At 42.3% G+C, this 20,468-nt stretch overlaps 1 protein-coding gene across 1 annotated transcript; it reads left to right on the top strand.

The window, feature by feature from the left end:
* The first annotated feature begins 8,270 nt into the window (after positions 1 to 8,270).
* SPINK1 (serine peptidase inhibitor Kazal type 1) lies at positions 8,271 to 17,310 on the top strand. Its single transcript, XM_041765155.1, has 4 exons — positions 8,271 to 8,390; positions 11,909 to 11,943; positions 13,661 to 13,767; positions 17,188 to 17,310. The coding sequence occupies exons 1-4, from the start codon at positions 8,336 to 8,338 to the stop codon at positions 17,231 to 17,233; spliced, it is 243 nt and encodes an 80-aa protein (XP_041621089.1). The 5' UTR covers positions 8,271 to 8,335; the 3' UTR covers positions 17,234 to 17,310.
* The last annotated feature ends 3,158 nt before the right edge of the window (positions 17,311 to 20,468 follow it).

Below are 20,468 nucleotides of genomic sequence, written 5' to 3'. Positions count from 1 at the left end.
CTCAGAATTTTGAGCCTGGAGGAAAAAAAAAAAAGTATTTAGAATGGGCCTGACAGTTGTCTTCATAAACCTTTATTTGAAGTACGTCACTTCCCACCTTAAAACCCCTGTTAAACCCATGTTTGGCAATGACCCTTCTTTCTCACTCTCACCAGAGCAAAATTCTTGAAATGGACATTGTTCTTTGTCTCCATGTCCTCACATTCGGTCCACTTTCTAACTTACTTCAAATGAAATTTGCATATCCCGTTTGCCAAAACCTAACACATATTGAATCTATACAAGTATCTGTTGAATGAAAAAGTACATCAGTTATAAAATTTCAAAATGTGCTCTGAAAGCAGTGAGGTCAATGTACTCCCCCATCTAGCTTACCCTAGATGAAGTGATATGTTGAGTGTCAACAAAAGGGCAGATGCAAGAAAAGAAACTCAGGAACATCATATGAAGCAGGGGAAGAAGTACTTGTGGTTTGTGTGATGTAAAAGTGCAGCTTTGAGTCAGAAGATAATGAGATTTTGAACATGATTGTTAGAGTTTTGTGTGTTGAGTGAGAGGGGGGTAAGGAGGTGGCGGGGAGGGTATCGGACTTTAGGCCACTGTGGTCATCAGACCATCCTGGAATGAATAACCTTCCAGGTAGTTCCCTTTCAAAACCACAAACACAGGGGATGCCTGGGTGGCTCAGTGCTTTGGCGCCGGCCTTTGGCCCCAGAGTGCGATCCTGGAGTTCCCGGGATCGAGTCCCGCGTCAGGCTCCCTGCATGGAGCCTGCTTCTCCCTCTGCCTGTGTCTCTGCCTCTCTCTCTCCCTGTGTCTCTCATGAATAAATAAATAAAATCTTAAAAAAAAACCACAAAGACAAGAGGAAACATGCTGAGGAGGGAAAACCTGAAGCACTATCAAATGAGAAGTTGTTGATGGACTGGATTATCTCACAGAAAGAAAATTTATAGTGGACTATAGGTGTGATTAACAGACTTTTGAAGAGGATCATGGAGATAATAAAGTAGAATTACTCTGAAGCCAAGGATTAGACAAATAAATCGAAATTCCAAGAGAGGTTTCAGCACCATATAAGCAACTGCTGATCCTGATCTATCATCTGAAGGATTTAAGCTTGACTAGATGCCCACTAATAGGTGAAATTTAAATATGAGAGTTAAAGTTGGAAGAGATGACTGTTCTCCTTCCCAGTCCTGTGAGGAACATAGTTATTCTAGAGAACAACAGCAAATCTTGGAAAGGCATGTTGAAACAGCCACTTGACATTTATTTTGCCTTAAAGCCGTGTTGATAATAAAGTAGTGTTTATATTCTCTAAGGCTCACTATGAGATGTTTGTGATAATACTACTGGAATTATGAGGAGCCTCTAATCTCAGTACCTCACTGATGCCTAAACTGCAAGCACTCACTTCCACTATTTTCATCATTCTTTGACTACCAAAAAAGCAAGCCCAAGAAAGAGAAGAATATTTCAACTCCAGTTAGATTCGTAGTGGTATTAGTTAGAGACCTACTTCAATGAGACCAAAGTGGTCTGATAGGTCAGGGTGGATTTTCCAAAGCCACAGGGTAGGCTTCTACAAAGTTAAGAAACATCATCCAATAGGAAACACAAGAATCATACAGAAGGCTGCATTTACTGTGCATTTCAGTAAACAAAATTAGTGCATCTGTGAGGGCTAAATAGATATTTTATACACATAGAAAACCCCATGAGGTAAAAAGTACAGTATGCAGTCTTTCAATAAATGGTGCTGGAATACTTGGATAGTCACATGAAAGAATGAAACTGGGCCCACTGGATCTTAGATCACTCACAAAAATAAACTCAAAATAGATAAAGACTTAAATGTAAGATTGAAGCCATGAAACTCGTAGAACAAAACATAGGTATGCTGTTCCTTGACATGACTTTGGTAAGGAGTTTTTGGATGTGACACCTAAGGCACAAGCAACAAAAAATAAATAAGTGGGACTACATCAAACTAAAAAGCTTCTGCAGAGTGAAAAGACAGTATTTCCTTTTCACGAATATTTACAACATTACAAATCTTTACAAACCATGTATCTAATAAAGAGTTAATATCCAAAACATACAAAGAATTCATGCAACTCAATTAGCAAAAAAAAAAAAAAAAAAACAGAGAACCCAGTTAAAAAAACGTACATTTTTTTGTGAATAGTATTTCTGCAAATGTCCATGAGAAGATGTTCAACATCACTAATCATTAGGGAAATGCAAATGAAAACCACAATGTGATATCACTTCATGCCTATTATAATGGCCATCAAGAAAAAAAAAAAAAAGGGATCCCTGGGTGGTGCAGCGGTTTGGCGCCTGCCTTTGGCCCAGGGCGCGATCCTGGAGACCCGGGATCGAATCCCACGTCGGGCTCCCGGTGCATGGAGCCTGCTTCTTCCTCTGCCTGTGTCTCTGCCTCTCTCTCTCTCTGTGACTATCATAAATAAATAAAGATTTTAAAAAATGTTTAAAAAAAAAAAAAACAAGAGATACGGAATGCTGGCAGGGATGTGGAAAAAAGGGAACCGTGGGGCACTGCTGGTGGGATTGTAAATTGGTGTGGCGACCATGGAAAATAATATGGAGGATCTTCAAAAAATTAAAAATAGAGCTACCATATGATCCAGCAATTCCACTTCTGGGTATTTACCCAAAGACAATGAAAACACTAGCTTGAAAAGATATCTGCACCCTCATGTTCACAGCAGCATTATTTACAATAGCCAAGACACAGAAACCACCTAAGTGTCCACTGAAGGTGAATAGATGAAGCACCATGGAATATTACTCAGCCATAGAAAATGAGGAAATACTACCGTTCGAAACAATATGAATGAACCTTGAAGGCATTATGTTAAGTGAAATCAGTCAGACACAGGACAAATACCATGTGATGTCACTCACGTTTGAAACCAAACCAAAACCAAAACAAAACAAAACAAAACAAAACCCTGAAAAACAAAAAACAAAATCCCAGAAAAAGAGATCAGACTTGTGGTTACCACAGGCAGGGAACGCAGGTAGGGGGAACTGGAGAAAGGTGGTCAAAAGGTATAAACTGCCAGTAATAAGGGAAAGGTGTTAGAATAAATTCTGGGAGTTTGCATCGCAACTTCTTTATCCTTTTCTTCTTTCTTTACTTTTTCTTGTACCTATATGAGGAAATGGATGCTAACTGAATCTACTGTGGTAATTTTTTCACAATATATGTAAATCAAACCACCGTGCCATGTGCCTTAAACTTAATTTAGTGCCATGTCAATTATTTCTCAATAAAACTAGGGAAAAAACAGGGTGCCTGGGTGGCTCAGGCAGTTAAGCATCTGCCTGCCTCTGGTTGGCTCAGGTCATGATCCCAGGGTCCTGGAATTAAGCCCCACTTTGGGCTCTCTGCTCAGCTGGGAGCCTGCTTCTCCCTCTCCCTCTGCCCTCCCTCATGCTCTCTCTCTCTCAAATAAATAAATAAAATCTAAAAAAAAAAAAAAAAAAAAACCCTGGAGAACACCCAAGAAACAAACAATCCAATCATGAAATGGGCATAAGACAGGAACAAAAATTTCTCAAAAGAAGCCATACACATGGCCAACAAGCACATGAAAAAATGCTCCACATCACTTGCCATTAGGGAAATACAAATCAAAACCCCAATGAGATACCACCTGACACCAGTGAGAATGGTGAAAATTAACAATACAGGAAACAACAAATATTGGAGAGGATGTGAAGGAGAACCCCCTTGCCCCGTTGGTGGGAATGCAAGCTGGTACAGCCACTCTGGAAAACAGTGCAGAGGTTCCACAAGAAGTTAAAAATAGAGCTACCCTAGGACCCAGCAATTGCTCTACTGGGGATTTACCCCAAAGATACTGATGTAGTGAAACGCCGGGACACATGCATTCCTAATATTCATAGCAGCAATGTCCACAATAGCCAATCTGTGGGAGGAGCCACGATGTCCTTCGACAGATGAATGGATAAAGAAGATGTGGTCTATATCGACAAGGGAATATTACTCAGCCATCAGAAAGGATGAATACCCACCATTTGCTTTGATGTGGATGGAACTGGAGGGTATTATGCTGAGTGAAATAAATCAACTGGAGAAGGGCAATCATCATATAGTTTCACTCATATGTGGAATATAAGAAATAGTGAAAGGGATTATAAGGGAAAGGAGGGAAACTGAGTGGGAAAAATTAGAGAGGGAGACAAACCATGAGAGACTCCTAACTCTGGGAAACAAAGGGTTGCAGAAGGGAAGGTGGGTGGAGGGATGGGGTAATTGGGTAATGGGCACTGAGGAGGGCACTTGATGGGATGAGCACTGGGTGTTATAGTATATGTTGGCAAATTGGATTAATTTTTTTAATGTAAAAAAAAAAAAACAACCTGGGGAAAAAATATCCCATAAGGTATACGAACAATGACAGAAAAAATAATAGGGTACAAAAACTTACCCACAATGATATGGTCAACTGGTTTCTGACAATAGCATTGCAGAGTGATAAGGAAAATGCTAGTTTCAATAAATGAAAATGAGTTGGCTATCCATAAATCCATTTTTTAAAAACCCCTAATTTTGGAACCTACTTACATCAGCCACAAAAATTTATTACAATGCATTATAGAGCTTCTAGGATTACATAAAATACCCTAACAATCTTGGGGCAGAAACATTTTCTTAAATATGATACAAAAAGCATTAACAATAAAGGAAAAGGTTGTTAAATTGGACTCAATTAAAATTAAGAATCTTTTTTCATCAAAAGATATTAAGACAGTGAAAATGTAAGCTATTCAGTAGAAGTTAATTATCACACATATATCTAAGAAAACTGAAGCCGGAAGAGTAAAGAGATCTTGCATAAACTTCAGACAGATTTCCAGTGGTGGGCACCTGGGTGGCTCTCAGTTGGTTAAGCATCTGCCTTTGGCTCAGGACATGATCTCAGGATTAAGCCTCGCATCAGGCTTTCTGCTCACGGGAGAGCCTGCTTCTCTCTCTCCCTTTGCTGATCCTCCTGTTTGTGCTTGAGCTCTCTCTCTCTCTCAGTACCAAATAAATAAATAAAATCTTAAAAAAAAAAAAAAAAAGATTTTCAGCGGCAACATTAAATTAGGAACCCAGGCCTTCCAAAGTTTGTCACTGCTCTAAACATGTCATTAAGGTCAAAGACTGTAATTACTGTTTCAAAGTAAGAAGTGGTAGGGCATGAAAAGGTACATTAGGAAGAATGAACAACAAGAAATTTGAAGTCAGGTACACAGAAATACATGCATATAAAATATGTATCTGTATATGTACATACATATATGTCCATCTATCCATATATGTGTACCTGTAGGCATTTGTCTATTTTTATATTTTTTAATCAGTATTTGACCTCTGTAACCAGGGAACATAACAACTGAAACCTCTGGACCTCAATCTCCTTACTCATAAAATAGGAATAATAATGCTGTAAGGATTTAAAATGATGGAAATAAATACCATAGTGCCTCGCATAAAAGCTTTTGAAAAATTTCAGCAGTAGGGTTATAATTAAGTCATAGGAGCACCTCAGTGGCTCAGTTGATTAAGCATCCCCTGTTGATTTCGGCCCCAGTCATGATCTCAGGGTTCTGAGATGGAGCCAGGAGTCCGGCTCTGCACTGGGCAAGGTGTAGGCTTATGATTCACTCTCTCCCTCTCCCTCCCCTCACCCTGCTCATGTGCTCTCTCTCTCTCTCTCTTTCTAAAAAAAAACAAAAGTCATAGGGTGCCTGGATGGCTCAGTAGGTTAAGCATCTGCCTTCAGCTCAGGGCTGCCTTCGGCTCAGGTCATGATCCCAGGGTCCTGGGATCAAGCCCCGTATTGAGTTCCCCACTCAGCAGGGAGTCTGCTTCTCCCTCTTCCTTTCCCTGCCACTCCCCCGCCTCTCTCTCTGTCAAATAAATAAATCTTAAAAAAACAAACAAACTCACAAAGTCATGAAGTTCCACGAATAATGAAAAATAAGACTGAAGAGTTAAGATGCACCTAAATTAGAGGTCTTCACATGTCAGGCTAAATATATGAGGCTCCATGTCACTAGTTTCTGTCACTTTTTTTTTACCAATCAAACCTTGGGCAAGGATGTGAAAATCAACAGGTGCTCAAGCAACATCCCCATTCCAGCAAGTATTATCAGCACCCATTAGAACAGTTCTTTTAAGTTTTGTCATCACTCTTTATTCAGGTGAATAATTAGTCCTTGAAACAGAAGGAGCAGGTCATAGTATGTTTGCTAAGTTCCTGACGACACGCACATTTAAATATGTACCTAGAGAAGAAAAGACAGACGGAGAGATTTACCCAAGGTTAGCAGAGGAGGAGAGTTGTTTCAGCCAATGTCTACCCCTTTTCATCTGTTGGGGAAACATTCATTCTGTCAAGACAGTGATCATAGAAAGCCTTATATATTATCCATTTATTTCCAATCTGTGGAAGGCTTATGTTATTACCAGCTAATAATGATTATTCCAGGGGAAATGGAGGATAACGTTCCTGCAGTATATTTATTTGCTTTTCCATGTTTATTTTTTCACACCAAATGAATATATCATGACACACATTTTTGTAGTTGAGGATTTACCCGAAGTCACATCACAGTTGAAATGGCAGACTTGTAATTGGAGCCAGGTGTACCTCTTCATGGTCCTCTTCAACCTGCTGCCTCCGAAGAGCCACTTCCCATCAGTTTTAGGACTAGTCTCTAACCAGAATTTTAACCTACTTTTATAGCAATTAAGAACACAAGGGTATGAGGGTACAGGATATTACTGTACTTAAGTGTTTTTCAAAATGCAAGTCAGGATCAGTGAAGTATGAGATAGAATAAAATAAAGGGTACCAAGAGACATCACATATAATAAAGCTACATTTTGTTTCTTAACAATTTTTTTTGTCGACACATATGTATACATACACTAGGCCATAACACAAAATTTATTTTTTGCTTTGGGTACACAGTCAAAATGTTTAAAAATCAAGGTTTGGGGTAAGAAGCCCAGGATTTGGAATGAGACAGATCTAAATCTGAATGTTATTACTGCTGATATCATTACTTGAAGAGTTCCTGCAATGAGATCCCAGTCAATTCCCTTCTCAGACTGCTTATGAAACCAAAGAAAAATTCATTCTCTCAAATATTAACTCCCTTACAGTGGCGATTTGAACCTTCTTACTGTCAACCAAACTGCTATTTAAATTATGATGTGAGGTGAAAAGAAAACAATTTTATTCATTCATCCTGTTATCTATCAATGCTTAGCCTAAACCCCATAAATGCAGAAATCAAAATCTATTTCCCTAGCAGTCAGGTTCGGACTTGTAAATACGAGGAACTCAGTGGGTATCTGAATTATAATGATGGCTGAATAAATAAAAGACCAAATGAACCAATAAGTGACTATCTGTGGCAGGCACTAGAGACACAGAAATGAACAAGGTATAGATCTGGGTCTTCAAGAAAAGAAGCATATGCATGTATTACTTTATTCATGTTTTCAGCAAATATTTACTCAGAATCTCCTATTTACCAGGCACTTGGCAAGGTAGTGCAGTCCATTTGTTGTACAAACTCTTGAAAAGAGGCAGAGGTAGTCTCTCTTCTCATAAGAGAGAATGGAGAAGTGTCTCCCAATAACACAGGTAGACACAATATCTATGATTGACGGAAAGATAAACACTTTAAGTGCTATTATTACTTCAAATCTCAGATGAATAAAGTCTAGGCACAGCACAAGTGAACTACAGAACACAGAGCTATTAAGTTTCTGACGAGCACACATACATACTGTAGGGACCTGAGCCCTCTCTAACTCTAACCAGGCTCTATGTCAGCTACCTTGACAAAGCGGAAGGAAAGAAGAAAGGATAGAGCAAGATTTTTGGATATCCACACCTGTTTATATATCCAGAGCTACAGAATACAGGGGACCTTTGAGTTCACCTTATAGATGAGAACACTGGGGCTCCCCATAGTCAGAGAGGAAGTTAGGGGGAGAACCAACTAACCAACCACCAGAACTTTTCTGACAGAATCTGGGCCTTGAATATTCCAGGCCTGCACTGTTTCTTTCACTTTCTTATGCAGATATATTACCGAAACATGGGGCCAGGCTATGCTACAGAGTCAATCAGTCACCAAAGATCCATGACAAGGCAGGAGGTGGAGCCTGGGTGGCCACCCTGACTATATAACCCTTCCGGTCTCAGGGTTCTGAAGAGAAGTGGTTAGTTCAATAGTTTTCAACTGAGCTCTGGAAGCAGAACTTTCAGCTATGAAGGTAACAAGCATCTTTCTTCTCAGTGCCTTGGCCCTGTTGAGCTTATCTGGTAGGTATCTTTGCATATTTTTCTGATTTGAACCTTTTTTTTTTTTTTTTTAGATTTTATTTATTCATGAGAAACACACAGAGAGGCAGATGGGATGCCTGGGTGGCTCAACAATTGAGCATCTGCCTTTGACTCAGGGTGTGATCCCCGGGTTCGGGATGGGGTCCCACAATGGACTCCTGCAGAGAACCTGCTTCTCCCTTTGCCTATGTCTCTGCCTCTCTCTCTCTCTCTCTCTCTCTCTCTCATAAATAAATAAATAAAATCTTTTAAAAAGAGAGAGAGAGGCAGAGACAGAGGGAGAAGCGGGGAGCCCAATGTGGGACTCGATGCCATGACCACTCAACCGCTGAGCCACCCAGGTGGATAATGAGCAAAACTTTTTTGACTTGGTGCATTACTGAGCTCATTATATTCTAGACTTCAAGTCTAGTCCTGGACAGATCTTTTGGTTCCAATGAAATGAAGTAAGGTCAGGGACCTATTCCAAGGGATTTCTTCAAGCCCAGAAGCACTTTGCTGCTTCTCATAAAATTTAGCTACAAAGAGCTACTTCCTTACCTTGATCACCTCAGAAATTGTCAATATCAAAATCATTCTCACCAACATTTCTTCCTTTGGATATTATCAGGTTAGTTCTTCCCTTCAATGAACTCATCCAAAAGTACCATCCCCTACATGATGTCAGCAAGACCTGTTATTTTCTAGGGAATGTAGCATGGCAATTTTAAGTATCTATCTGTAAATACAAGAATTGGACTAATAATCAGTGTAATCAGAGGGAAAGAGCTCTTTGGGGACTCATGGTGAGACGTCAAAAGAGCTCCATTTTTAACATTACTTACTAGAGAAGACACATATAATTGCAGTTTTGTATCACAAGATAATGTTAGTGCTAGTGCTATTTCACAAATTTTCATATAAACTCCCCACATCTCCATCTATAAATTGAATTAAAGACACAGACACTTCTCACATCACTAATTATAAGATCAAAGGTCTAGTAGCCAGTTGTGAGAAGGTGGTGAGCATTCAGAAGATATCTGCTCTGTGCCTGACACATTTCAAGCAGTTCCGTGCATCACTTCTATTTTCAAAGAAATGTGTCGGAGGCGGGGCAAGACGGCGGAAGAGTAGGGTCCCCAAGTCACCTGTCCCCACCAAATTACCTAGATAACCTTCAAATCATCCTGAAAATCTACGAATTCGGCCTGAGATTTAAAGAGAGAACAGCTGGAATGCTACAGTGAGAAGATTTCACGCTTCTATCAAGGTAGGAAGACGGGGGGAAAAAGAAATAAAGAAACAAAAGGCCTCCAAGGGGGAGGGGCCCCGCGAGGAGCCGGGCTGAGGCCGGGGCGAGTGTCCCCAGGACAGGAGAGCCCCGTCCCGGAGGAGCAGGAGCTGCACCGACCTTCCCGGGTGCAAAGGGGCTCGCAGGGAGTTAGAGCAGGACCCAGGAGGGCGGGGATGCCCTCGGGCTCCCTGGGACACTAACAGGCACCTGCGCCCCGGGAGAGGGCGCCGAGCTCCCTAAGGGCTGCAGCGCGCAAGGCGGGACCCGGAGCAGCTCGGAGGGGCTCGGGCGGCGGCTCCGCGGAGGGGGCTGCGGGGCTCCGAGAGCAGCTCAGCGGCGGCGGCTCGGGCGGAGGAAGAAGCTCCGCGCGGAGGGGGCGGCGCGGCTCCGGGAACGGCTCGGAGGGGCTCTGGCGGCGGCTCCGCGGAGGGGGCTGCACCGCCGGGAGCGCGAATCCACCAGCGCAGGCTCCGGAGCACAGGGCGCCGGGACACAGCCCAGGATCCGGCCTCCCCCGGGACAGGCAGAGGCCGGGAGGGCCCAGGACAGCAAGGACGCTCCTGCCCTGAGCTGAGCAGATCAGCGGCCCCGCCCCGGAGCCTCCAGGCCCCTGCAGGCTGAGAGCCTCGGAGTTACTGTGGGGGCTGACTCCAGGGCTCCAGAGCTGGCCCCGCCACTGGGGTTGTTCCTCCTGGGGCCTCACGGGGTAAACAACCCCCACTGAGCCTCACAGTGGCCTCACCGGATAAACAGCTTAAAAAACTTTTACTGAGCCCTGCACCAGGCAGGGGGCTGAGCAGCTCCCCCAAGTGCTCACACCTGAAAATCAACACAGCAGGCCCCTCCCCCAGAAGACCAGCTAGAGGGACAGGGGAAAAACAAATTATTGACCAAGCAGCACTGGAAAGTTCCAGGGGAAGTCGAGGGATTCACAGTATACAGAATCAGAGGATACTCCCCCCTTGTTTTTTGTTTTTTTGTTTTGTTTTGTTTGTTTTTTAATTTTTTTTTTTTTTTTTTTTTTTTTTTTTTTTTATGATAGTCACAGAGAGAGAGAGGCAGAGACACAGGCAGAGGGAGAAGCAGGCTCCATGCACCGGGAACCCGATGTGGGATTCGATCCGGGGTCTCCAGGATCGCGCCCTGGGCCAAAGGCCGGCGCCAAACCGCTTCGCCACCCAGGGTTTTTTTGTTTTTTGATTTCTGTTTGCTTCCCCCCCTTTTTTTCTCCTCTTTTGCCCCCTTTTTTTCTTTTTCTTTTCTTCTTTCTCTTCTTTTTCTCCTTTTAGCAATACAACTTGTTTTTGGCCACTCTGCACTGAGCAAAATCACTAGAAGGAAAACCTCACCTCAAAAGAAAGAATCAGAAACAATCCTCTCACCCACAGAGTTACAAAATTTGGATTACAATTCAATGTCAGAAAGCCAATTCAGAAGCACTATCATAAAGCTACTGGTGGCTCTAGAAAAAAGCACAAAGGACTCAAATGTCAAATTTCATGAAATGCCCAATTGAGATGCTTTGGTCATAATCAAATTCTGCTTCATTTTCTTGAGGCTTCAGCAGGTAGGGCATGATTAAACACCAGTGAGATGTCCTTGAGAGAAGACAGAAATAAGAAGGGGTAGGGTGGAGCATCTGGGTGGCTCAGTTGGTTGAGTGCCTGACTCTTAATTTCAGCTCAGGTCATGATTTCACCCTGCATCAGGCTCTGTGCTCAGCAGGGAGTCTGCTTGAGGATTCTCTCCCTCTCCCTCTGTCTCTCCCCCTATTCATGCTCTCTCTCTCTCTCTCTCTCTCAAATAAATAAATAAATCTTTAAAGAAGGAGGAGGAGAAGAGGAGGGGAAGATGGGGAGGGGGAATAGGAAAAGAAGGAGGAGGAGGAGAGAAAGGGAGCAGAAGAGGCCAGCAGAAAAAGTCACAGTCAGGACGCCTAGGTGGCTCAGTAGTTGAGCATCTGCCTTCGGCTCAGGTTGTGATCCCCACACTGGGGATAGAATCCTGCATCAGGCTTTCTACAGGGAGCCTGCTTCTCCCTCTGCCTGTGTCTCTGCCTCTCTCTGTGTCTCTCATGAATAAATAAATAAAATCTTAAAAAAAAAAAAAAAAGAAAAGAAAAAGTTACAGTTTTCAATGAAAGCCAAAAACTGCAAATAAGAGCAGATCTGGCTTCTCTCATTTAGTTCTTGACCTCATATGTCTGATTTATGTTTTCTAGGTAACACCAGAGCTAATAACATGCTGCAGAGACAGGTAAAGACAATTTTGTACTTTTTTCTCTCTCAGGCTAGAACTGTTTGTTCCACTCAACACACAGTGAAGCTGTGACATTTCAGTTCTACCTCAAGTCAAGACAGGTGTGTGGTACTAGCAAGATTGAACCTGCTAAGTGTGCAAAGTAACAGCAGTGCCCGCACCAGAGCTTTTGCTGAAGAACAAATGCACTGACAGGCAGTTTCCACACAGTCATGCAATGCTTGCCCGGAAGGCATTTTGAACATTCTGAGACTATCTGGTAGGACAAGGATTTGGAGTGGAAGGATGGTATTCTGCTGAACTTCACTCCAAGCAGTCCTTCCTCCTTACAGCCAGTTTGACCATGTCGGCATAAAGTTCTCCCAATCCCCAAGGTGGAGCTCTAATTTATAACGAGCAAAAGAAAATAATAAACTGGTCCTTCCTCTACAAAAATATTCTATATCTAAGTTTTCTTTTATAAGGTAAATTGCAGTGAATTTGAAGACAAGAGGAGGAAATGTCCCTCTATTCATTTATATCTAGTGATGAGACAGATGGCAAACCAAAAGGGCATAAGTAAATAAATTATTACACTAATGCTAAGGGTTATAAAGAAATTCCGGTACCATCTGGAACCTAGCCTGGTTAGATCACAGAATGGGCCCCTTAGTGAGATATATTTTGAGCCATGAAGGACAAGTGAATGTTAGCAAAATATAACTGGTGAGTAGAAGTAGTAGACTGAAGTGGTTAAAAGCCACTTCAGGACCTAGACCAACTGGGTTTGAATCCTAGATCTGGAATTACCCATTATGTGGCCTCTGGGTGATTTAATCTCTTTGTGTTTAAGTATCTTCATTGGAAGAAGAGTATAATAAATAGTTCATAGGATAGTTGTAAAGTGTAAATAGAGTAATACCGGCAGCCACGGTGGTGCTGCGGTTTGGCGCTGCCTGCGGCAGGGGGGCGTGATCCTGGAGACCTGGGATCGAGTCCCACATCGGCCTCACTGCGTGGCGCCTGCTTCTCCCTCTGCCTGTGTCTCTGCCTCTCTCTCTCTCTCTCTCTCTCTGTGTGTGTCTCTCATGAATAAATAAATAAATAAATAAATAAATAAATAAATAAATAAATCTAAATAAATAAATAGAGTAATACATGAAAGCACTTAGGAAAGTGTCTAGCCTTTGACAGCCATTCCATAACTACAGATTCTTACCGATGTCCAGGAAATAGGCTGTGCAAGGGTTCCCAGGGCAGAAAGCACCCGGTGTCGTCACATGACTAAGAGAAGGGCCACGTGATGGGATCACAGTGAGTAAGGAAGAGGTGCTCATGGTGTGGCTGACCTGAGAGGAACCAGCACCTGCCATCATTGTAAACTTGAACATGACCTCACTCACCTTATTTAGACCTCACACCACCGCCATGAAATAGGTGTGGAAGTGATAATATCCTTCCCATTGTGCAGATGAAGTGACTGAGGCTCAGAGACACCAGATTTGCCAATGTTTCACAACTTGTGAACAGCAGAGGCATTATGTGCAATCAGGCATTCTGATTCCAAACCTTGGATTCTCCCTCTTAGGCACTCAGTACCACTCCCTTTGTCACAGCCATGCTTCCATCTTCAAGCTGACCAACTCCAGGGAAGTGAAAATCATTTGAGAGATTTTGCTATAAACTCAAAGGATGTTAAGTGATGGAAAATGATTCTGTTTAATTCCATTTTTAGGCTAACTGTAACCTTAAGGTGAACGGATGTAACAAGATCTATAATCCTATCTGCGGGAGTGATGGAATTACCTATGCTAATGAATGCTTGCTATGTCTTGAAAATAAGTGAGTACAGACTTGAATTTCCTTTAAATATATTTTAAGTTAGTGGTCTTCAAGTTTTTGTATATTTTATCCCTCTAAGTTCCAATCAATAAACCAATAGCATTAATCTTAGCATGAGAGAAAACAAAACATCTGGTCTTTCCAAAAATAATTCTCAATTTCTTTTTCTTATTATGTATCTGGTATGATTATCTACACAGATATGCATGTATTTATGTGTGTGTACTGTGATAGAAAATAATATTTATTGTGCTAAGCATCGGGCAAAGCATTGAATATCCATGAACCCCTGAGGCAGAAAATACTAAGCCCATTATACACGTGAAGAATTTGAGACTGAACTTAAATAACTTGCTCAAGATCAACCAGCAGTAAGTGACAGATCTGGGTCCAAATCCTTGCTCTTTCAACTGTGCTTTAAAGTCAGATACCAGACTAAGTGTGAGATACAGAAGGAAGTCCAACATGTTTCAAGTCTGAATTTGCTTACACTCAATGATAATACAGTGTGGTGAGTGGAAATAAGAGCAAAATACTCTGAGAGCATAAGATTAAAAACAACTAATTATACCTGCTAGGATTTGGAAAAGTTTGGAGGCTTTGTCTAGGCCATAAAGAAAGAGAAAGAGAAGCACTCCAATAAGAAGAATAATCTGAACAAAAGGGAGAAAGGTATTAATAACATGATGATAGGTATTAATAACACATGATAAATGTGTTAAGGAAAAGATAGTGGAATCGAGGAGGAAAGTGGTTGAATGATTCTCTCAACTTAAAAAAAATCACTTGTATAACAAAAATCCATGCTTTTACAGCAAATCAGTTGATAGACTGATTTTTAAAAAGCTAATATAGCCAAAATACCTTTCAGTTTAAAAAATCACAGGAGCACCTGGCTCAGTTGCTAGGACATGTGACTCTTGATCTTGAGGTTGTGAGTTTGAGCCACATGTGGGGTGTGGAGATTACTTAAAAATAAAATCTCAAAAAAATCATGCTTGGTGATGGTAATGACTATTATATACTCAAACCCTCAAAAATGCAATTAATAATTATATGGATTAGGTGAGCAAAAACATACTTATGTAACATTTTCATTTATAAAGATGAGAACCAAAATATTAAGTGTTCTGCTTTGTGGCAAATTTATTTTCACACTGAAGATTTGTAAAAGGAACTCAAAAACACATGTCAATTTTCTCATGACCTATGCTGTTGACATAAAGGTCAAACATTGTATTTCCGTCCAAGGGGAAGAGAAAGCAATCTAACAGCCTGGAGTTTGAGAAAATTTCCAAGTGCTAAAAGGCCCAATATTTAGAGTGAAATGTTGGGAAAATATGAACATAGAGCTGAGATACTTCATTCCCTCAGCCTTTAAAACCCACCTGTCCTGCTTACTTGTTCTGTTTTTTTCAAAAATATTTAAATACAGGAAGAACATTTTTTAAAATTTATTCATGAGAGACACAGAGAGAGAGAGAGGCAGAGACATAGGCAGATGAAATATCAGGCTTCCTGCAGGGAGCCTGATGTGGGACTCGATCCCACATCCTGGGATCATGCCCTGAGCTGAAGGCAGAGGCTTAACCACTGAGCCGCCCAGGCGTCCCAGGAAAGAACATTTGAATGCCAGAAAATACAACTTCTCTTCCTATATTTCTCAGATAAGAAAACAGGCCTGGGTAGGTAGATGAGTTGAGAGTCCGACTCAACCCAACAGTTTTGGCTCAGGTCATGATATCATGGGTTGTGGGACTGAGCCCAAGTCCAGTTCATGCTCAGTGGGGAGTCTGCTTGAAGATTCTCTCCCTCTTTCCCCTCCCCCTATTCTCTCTCTCTCTCTCAAATAAATTAATTTTTTTTCAAATTAATTTTTTTAAAAAATGTCTAGAGAGAAAATGTGGTTTTTATCTAATGTTAAATACTTGCAATGTACCATATTTTTCTCTCTACTGCCCATTAAAAGCCCCAAACAAATATATTGCAGATGTTACTAGAGCCAAGCTATAATCCTAGTTGTTAGGTTTTGAGATGGGTAGACAAAGATTTGTACCTCCTTGATCAATATGTGCTTGTCAGATACAGTCAGGAAGGACTTTTTTCTATGTCTATGTCAATTCTGTTCTATAGACCAACAGTTTCTAGTAGAACTTTCTGCAATGATGGAAATGTTCTATATCTGTGTTGTCTAGTATGGAAGCTATTAGCCTTGCCACCAGTGCTTAAAATGTGGCTAGTACAACTGAGAAAGTAAAAATTTAATATTATATAACTTTAACTGATTTGAATTTAAACAGCTAAACAGAGATGGTGTCTTCTATACTAGATATCATAGCTATAGGGCAACCCAGGTTGCTCAGTGGTTTAGCGCCGCCTTCAGCCCAGGGCGTGATCTTGGAGACTGGGGATGGAGTCCCACATCAGGCTCCCAGCATGGAGCCTGCTTCTCCCTCTGCCTGTGTCTCCGCTTCTCTCTCTCCCTCTGTGTCTCTCATGAATAAATGAATAAAGTATTTTAAAAAGAAAGACACCATAGCTGTAAAAGGGAGGTCATTTTGTGTGCTGTGTTTAGATGTTTGTGCTATGTTTGCTACACAACTCAGACATAAATATGGTGCATGGATAATATTTATGGAACAACAAAACATTAAAAACTCTTAAAATGAAGAATCATCAAGCTCCAGATAAATCCATACATGGATATATGGAAGTCAGATGTCCTCAAGTAACAGAAAAAGAAGAATTTTTATAAACCAGTATATTCAAGGAAAGGATGGTTAAAAGAGAGAGAGAGAGACCTCTGAAAAACAATCTCATGAGGCAAAATTATAGGATTTAGGAATATTTAGCTGACCAAAAGGAAAACTGATTTGGGAAGAGTGGTGTGTTGGGGAGCACAGAAGTTTTTTATCTGGATGGGAGGATGCTCAGAGCTAGCAGGTATCAGATAGGGTATAGATATTATTTCCTTTTGTGAGATCTCACAGGTATTAAACCCCAGAGTTCTAAGACAGAAGATCAGCCAATTAGCACATTCTGTAGTAAGTAGCCCAGGCACCAGCTAAGATGGAAACTTTGTGGCTAGGAAAATGATATTAGGAGCAAAAGAAGCAATGATGAATTAGAGATTGATTTTGGAGGTTTACTGTAAGCCACCTTTAGTAAATCTTTAAACTCTAAAGACAGACATTTTTCCTTTCTGTTGTATCTGTAATGTATGTAAGGAATAGTGTCTGTCAATATTTGATGAATTAATGAGTAAGTGAATGAATAAATGAATGAAAGACAGGGAAATGCGAATAAATCTGAAACCTTTCTACTTTAAATAAACCTGATGTTTTTCCATTGTTTTTCTCCTATGGTCAAATTTTTTTTTGTCAGCAAAATTTAAGCTGATTTTTTAAATCTCTTCTACAGGAAACGACAAACCTCTATCTTGGTTGAAAAATCTGGGCCTTGTTGATAACCAAGATTCTAAAGTACCCTGTGGTTACTACAATGCCTAGTGGGCCTGACTGTTGAATAAAATGCATCTAAATACTTCCTGTTGTTCCTGTATCCTTTTCCTCAAAGGCATGTTTTATTAGATTGGGATCAGGGGACTGAGACAAACTTAGAACAGACCAAATTTTACAAAACACAGCCATCCTGAAATCTTGGACAAGGTTTCCATCATGATGGTTTTTCCTTCCCCATTCCCTTCCTCACATACTGACAACTGAATACCTCAGGAAATGTGATTACAGATATTAACTCACGGGACTCAGCTGATGATCATGAGGACATATAACCCCACAGAGAATTAAACAAGCATCAGAAGGAATACTTGGAAAACTCTCAGTCCAGAAACACACTGTTAGCTTTCATTGACTATAATAATTCCTTTAGGCTTCCTTGGGATTTAATAGAGCATCTATTGTACCTGTACTCTGTGTAGTTGACTTGGCTGTATATGAGAGCCACAGTAACTCCGTAAGGTTATCCTTATCCTGTGAGTCAACTTAGAAAAGTTAGATAACCTGACTACTAGCACCAGCAAGTAGAGTATCAAGTTAGGTTTTTAATCCAAGGTGAACTCAAAATCTAATGTTTTGTCTAAACCACAGATCACCTCAAGTGGATTTTTCTTGCCTATTTCTTCTGTAGGAACTTTAGGTAACTTCTTTATATTAAAAAACCTATGTCTGGGACGCCTGGGTGGCTCAGTGGTTTGGCGCCTGCCTTGGGCCCAGGGTGTGATCCTGGAGACCTGGGATCGAGTCCCATGTCGGGCTCCCTGCATGGAGCCTGCTTCTCCCTCTGCCTGTGTCTCTGCCTCTCTCTCCGTGTGCCTCTCATGAATAAATAAATAAAATATTTTTTAAATAAATAAATAAAAATTAAAAACCTATGTACTTCAGGACAGAAAATAAGGTAGAAATAAGTCAGTATCTCAAAAGAAAAACGTACCTAACCACTAAAAAAGAGATGGAAAAGCAGCTTGAATTCTTGAGCCCTTACAAAGAATTAGCCAAGAATGGAGAGGTGGACAGAGGTCTAAGAAAATCTAAGATATATCAGGTGCATCAAAATCTGTCCCAACACGGTTGCCGGACACTCTTAGGGTTTAGGGTGATTTCTTCTGATGGTTAGACTAAGGGCGTCTTGAAGTTTAAATCTGACCACTAGAGGATGCTGCAACCTCCGGAGCGACTCGGGCAAACCAGAAGCTAACAGCTCGCCAGCTACCAGGCGAACAGAAGCTATGGATGCAGGATGGCTTCCTGCACCTTGTGATGCCAGAGGACACCTGAAGGGCACCCGTAACACTAAAGAACTTTGCTACAGTAAACAGAATGTAAATCACTGAATGCTAGAGAGTATGTCTAATTGAACCATTTTACAGGTCTGGAGAGAAGAGGTTTGAAGATCATAGGTAGAAGCAATACATAAACTCACACTGGTTGCCTTTAATGGTTCTGTTTGCTCGCTCTCTGACCTGTTAAAAGGTAAACAGAGGCAGCCACCGTTTCCACAGGGCCCGATTTCCTCATTTAATATGAGGAAGTTACGGCCAACCTGACAGTCTCCAAGCCAGATTCTCAGGACACAAAACAAGGCGAACAAGAAGGCAACAGCTGCCCCTCGGAAAGGATCGACAACTAACGGTACCTAAAAGCAAATTCACAAGTCATAATTCTTGGATCTAATGTTGGTTTTTTGGTTTGGGGCTTCTTTTTAATTTTGTTGTTGTTTGCCTGCCAATCTGGATTCCGAAAGGAAGGGACAAAGGGAAATTTTACCTTCCTCTATGCACCAGGCGCCACAGACAGGGATTGAGAGAGGAGAGCTTACTTTGGTTGGGAATTCTTGCCTTCGTCGGCCTTCGTCAGTTTTCCCAGTTTCCAGAACCTTCTGCAGGTTCTGGAGTGAGTGCGACGCCCCAGTGTTCTCACCCTGGTCACCAGATGCTTCAGAGGAGGAAACTCGTTTCCCTCCACCTCCCCGACCACGCGGGAGGCCGGGCGCCTCGAGGAGGGGAAGCCCACCTGCGGCCCAAGTTCTCGCCTGTGGCCGCTGAAGCCCAAGGTCATCTCCTCTGCCTGCACCTGCTCGAGCGGCCCACGAGCCCGCGCGGTCCACCGGCCTCGGGCTCGACCCCTCGGCTGGGACCAGCCGGTGATCCAAGCGGACCCGGCCCCGCCCCAACTCAACGGGGCTTCCAAGGGGGGCCGAGTCGGTCCCCAACCGAGACCCCTTCCGAGGTGGACCCGGTCCCGCCCAAACCGAGACCCCTTCCAAGCGGATCTGGTCCCGCCTGAACTGAGACCCCTTCTGTGGAGGCCGAGAAAAATTAAGGCCATCCCACCTAAAGTTTAGCATTAGCACAAGTACAGCCATCTTGGGCCCCTGTGAATAAGAGCTGAACTTTACAGGAAAAACTGCAGAATGTCCTCAATGTCCTTGGCAGAGAATCCCATATCAGAAAGACAACAGAGCCCACACCCTGGTAGAAAGTCCCATATTAGAATGAGAACAGAGCTCAATGCCCTTAAGCCCCATATCAGAATGTAAACGGAACTTGAGAAATTCCTCCATCCCTTCTGAAAATCCCCTAGACCAGCGTATAAAAAACCCAGCTGTAACCCACTTCCGGGTCCTAGTCCCTGCTTCGCTGTGTCAGGTATACTTGGACCCAAGCTCCAGCTTGCAAATAAACCTTCGTGTGTTTGCATCGGTGTGGGCTCCTTGGTGGTTTCTCAGATTCCCAATCTTGGGCACAACATATGGGGGCTCGTCAGGGATCCAAGAGACCTCCAGGACCCCATCCGAAAGGTTTCACGTGTGGTGAGTGCACTCAACTTTTTCCACCTTTTGCGCGCATATTCTCTGAGAGCTCTACACTGTACTTTTACCTGTAGGAATTCCAATCTGTATTGGGTCGACATCGGCTTAGGCGGACGCGCTGGCAGGCCTTCAACCGGGGATCTTGAGGAGACGTCCCTTGCCCCCACCTGGAGGACGGGGTCCTCATCTGTAAGGAGGACGAGGTCCTCATCTGTAAGGAGGATGAGGTCCTCATCTGTAAGGGGGACGGAGGTCCTCATCTGTAAGGAGGACGAGGTCCTCATCTGTAAGGAGGATGAGGTCCTCATCTGTAAGGGGGACGGAGGTCCTCATCTGTAAGGAGGACGAGGTCCTCATCTGTAAGGGGGACG

The sequence above is a fragment of the Vulpes lagopus genome, chromosome 8 (assembly GCF_018345385.1).
Source record: "Vulpes lagopus strain Blue_001 chromosome 8, ASM1834538v1, whole genome shotgun sequence".
Taxonomy (NCBI): domain Eukaryota; kingdom Metazoa; phylum Chordata; class Mammalia; order Carnivora; family Canidae; genus Vulpes; species Vulpes lagopus.
The sequence above is the reverse complement of the archived record's forward strand: the minus strand, read 5'-3'. Positions and strand labels throughout refer to the sequence as shown.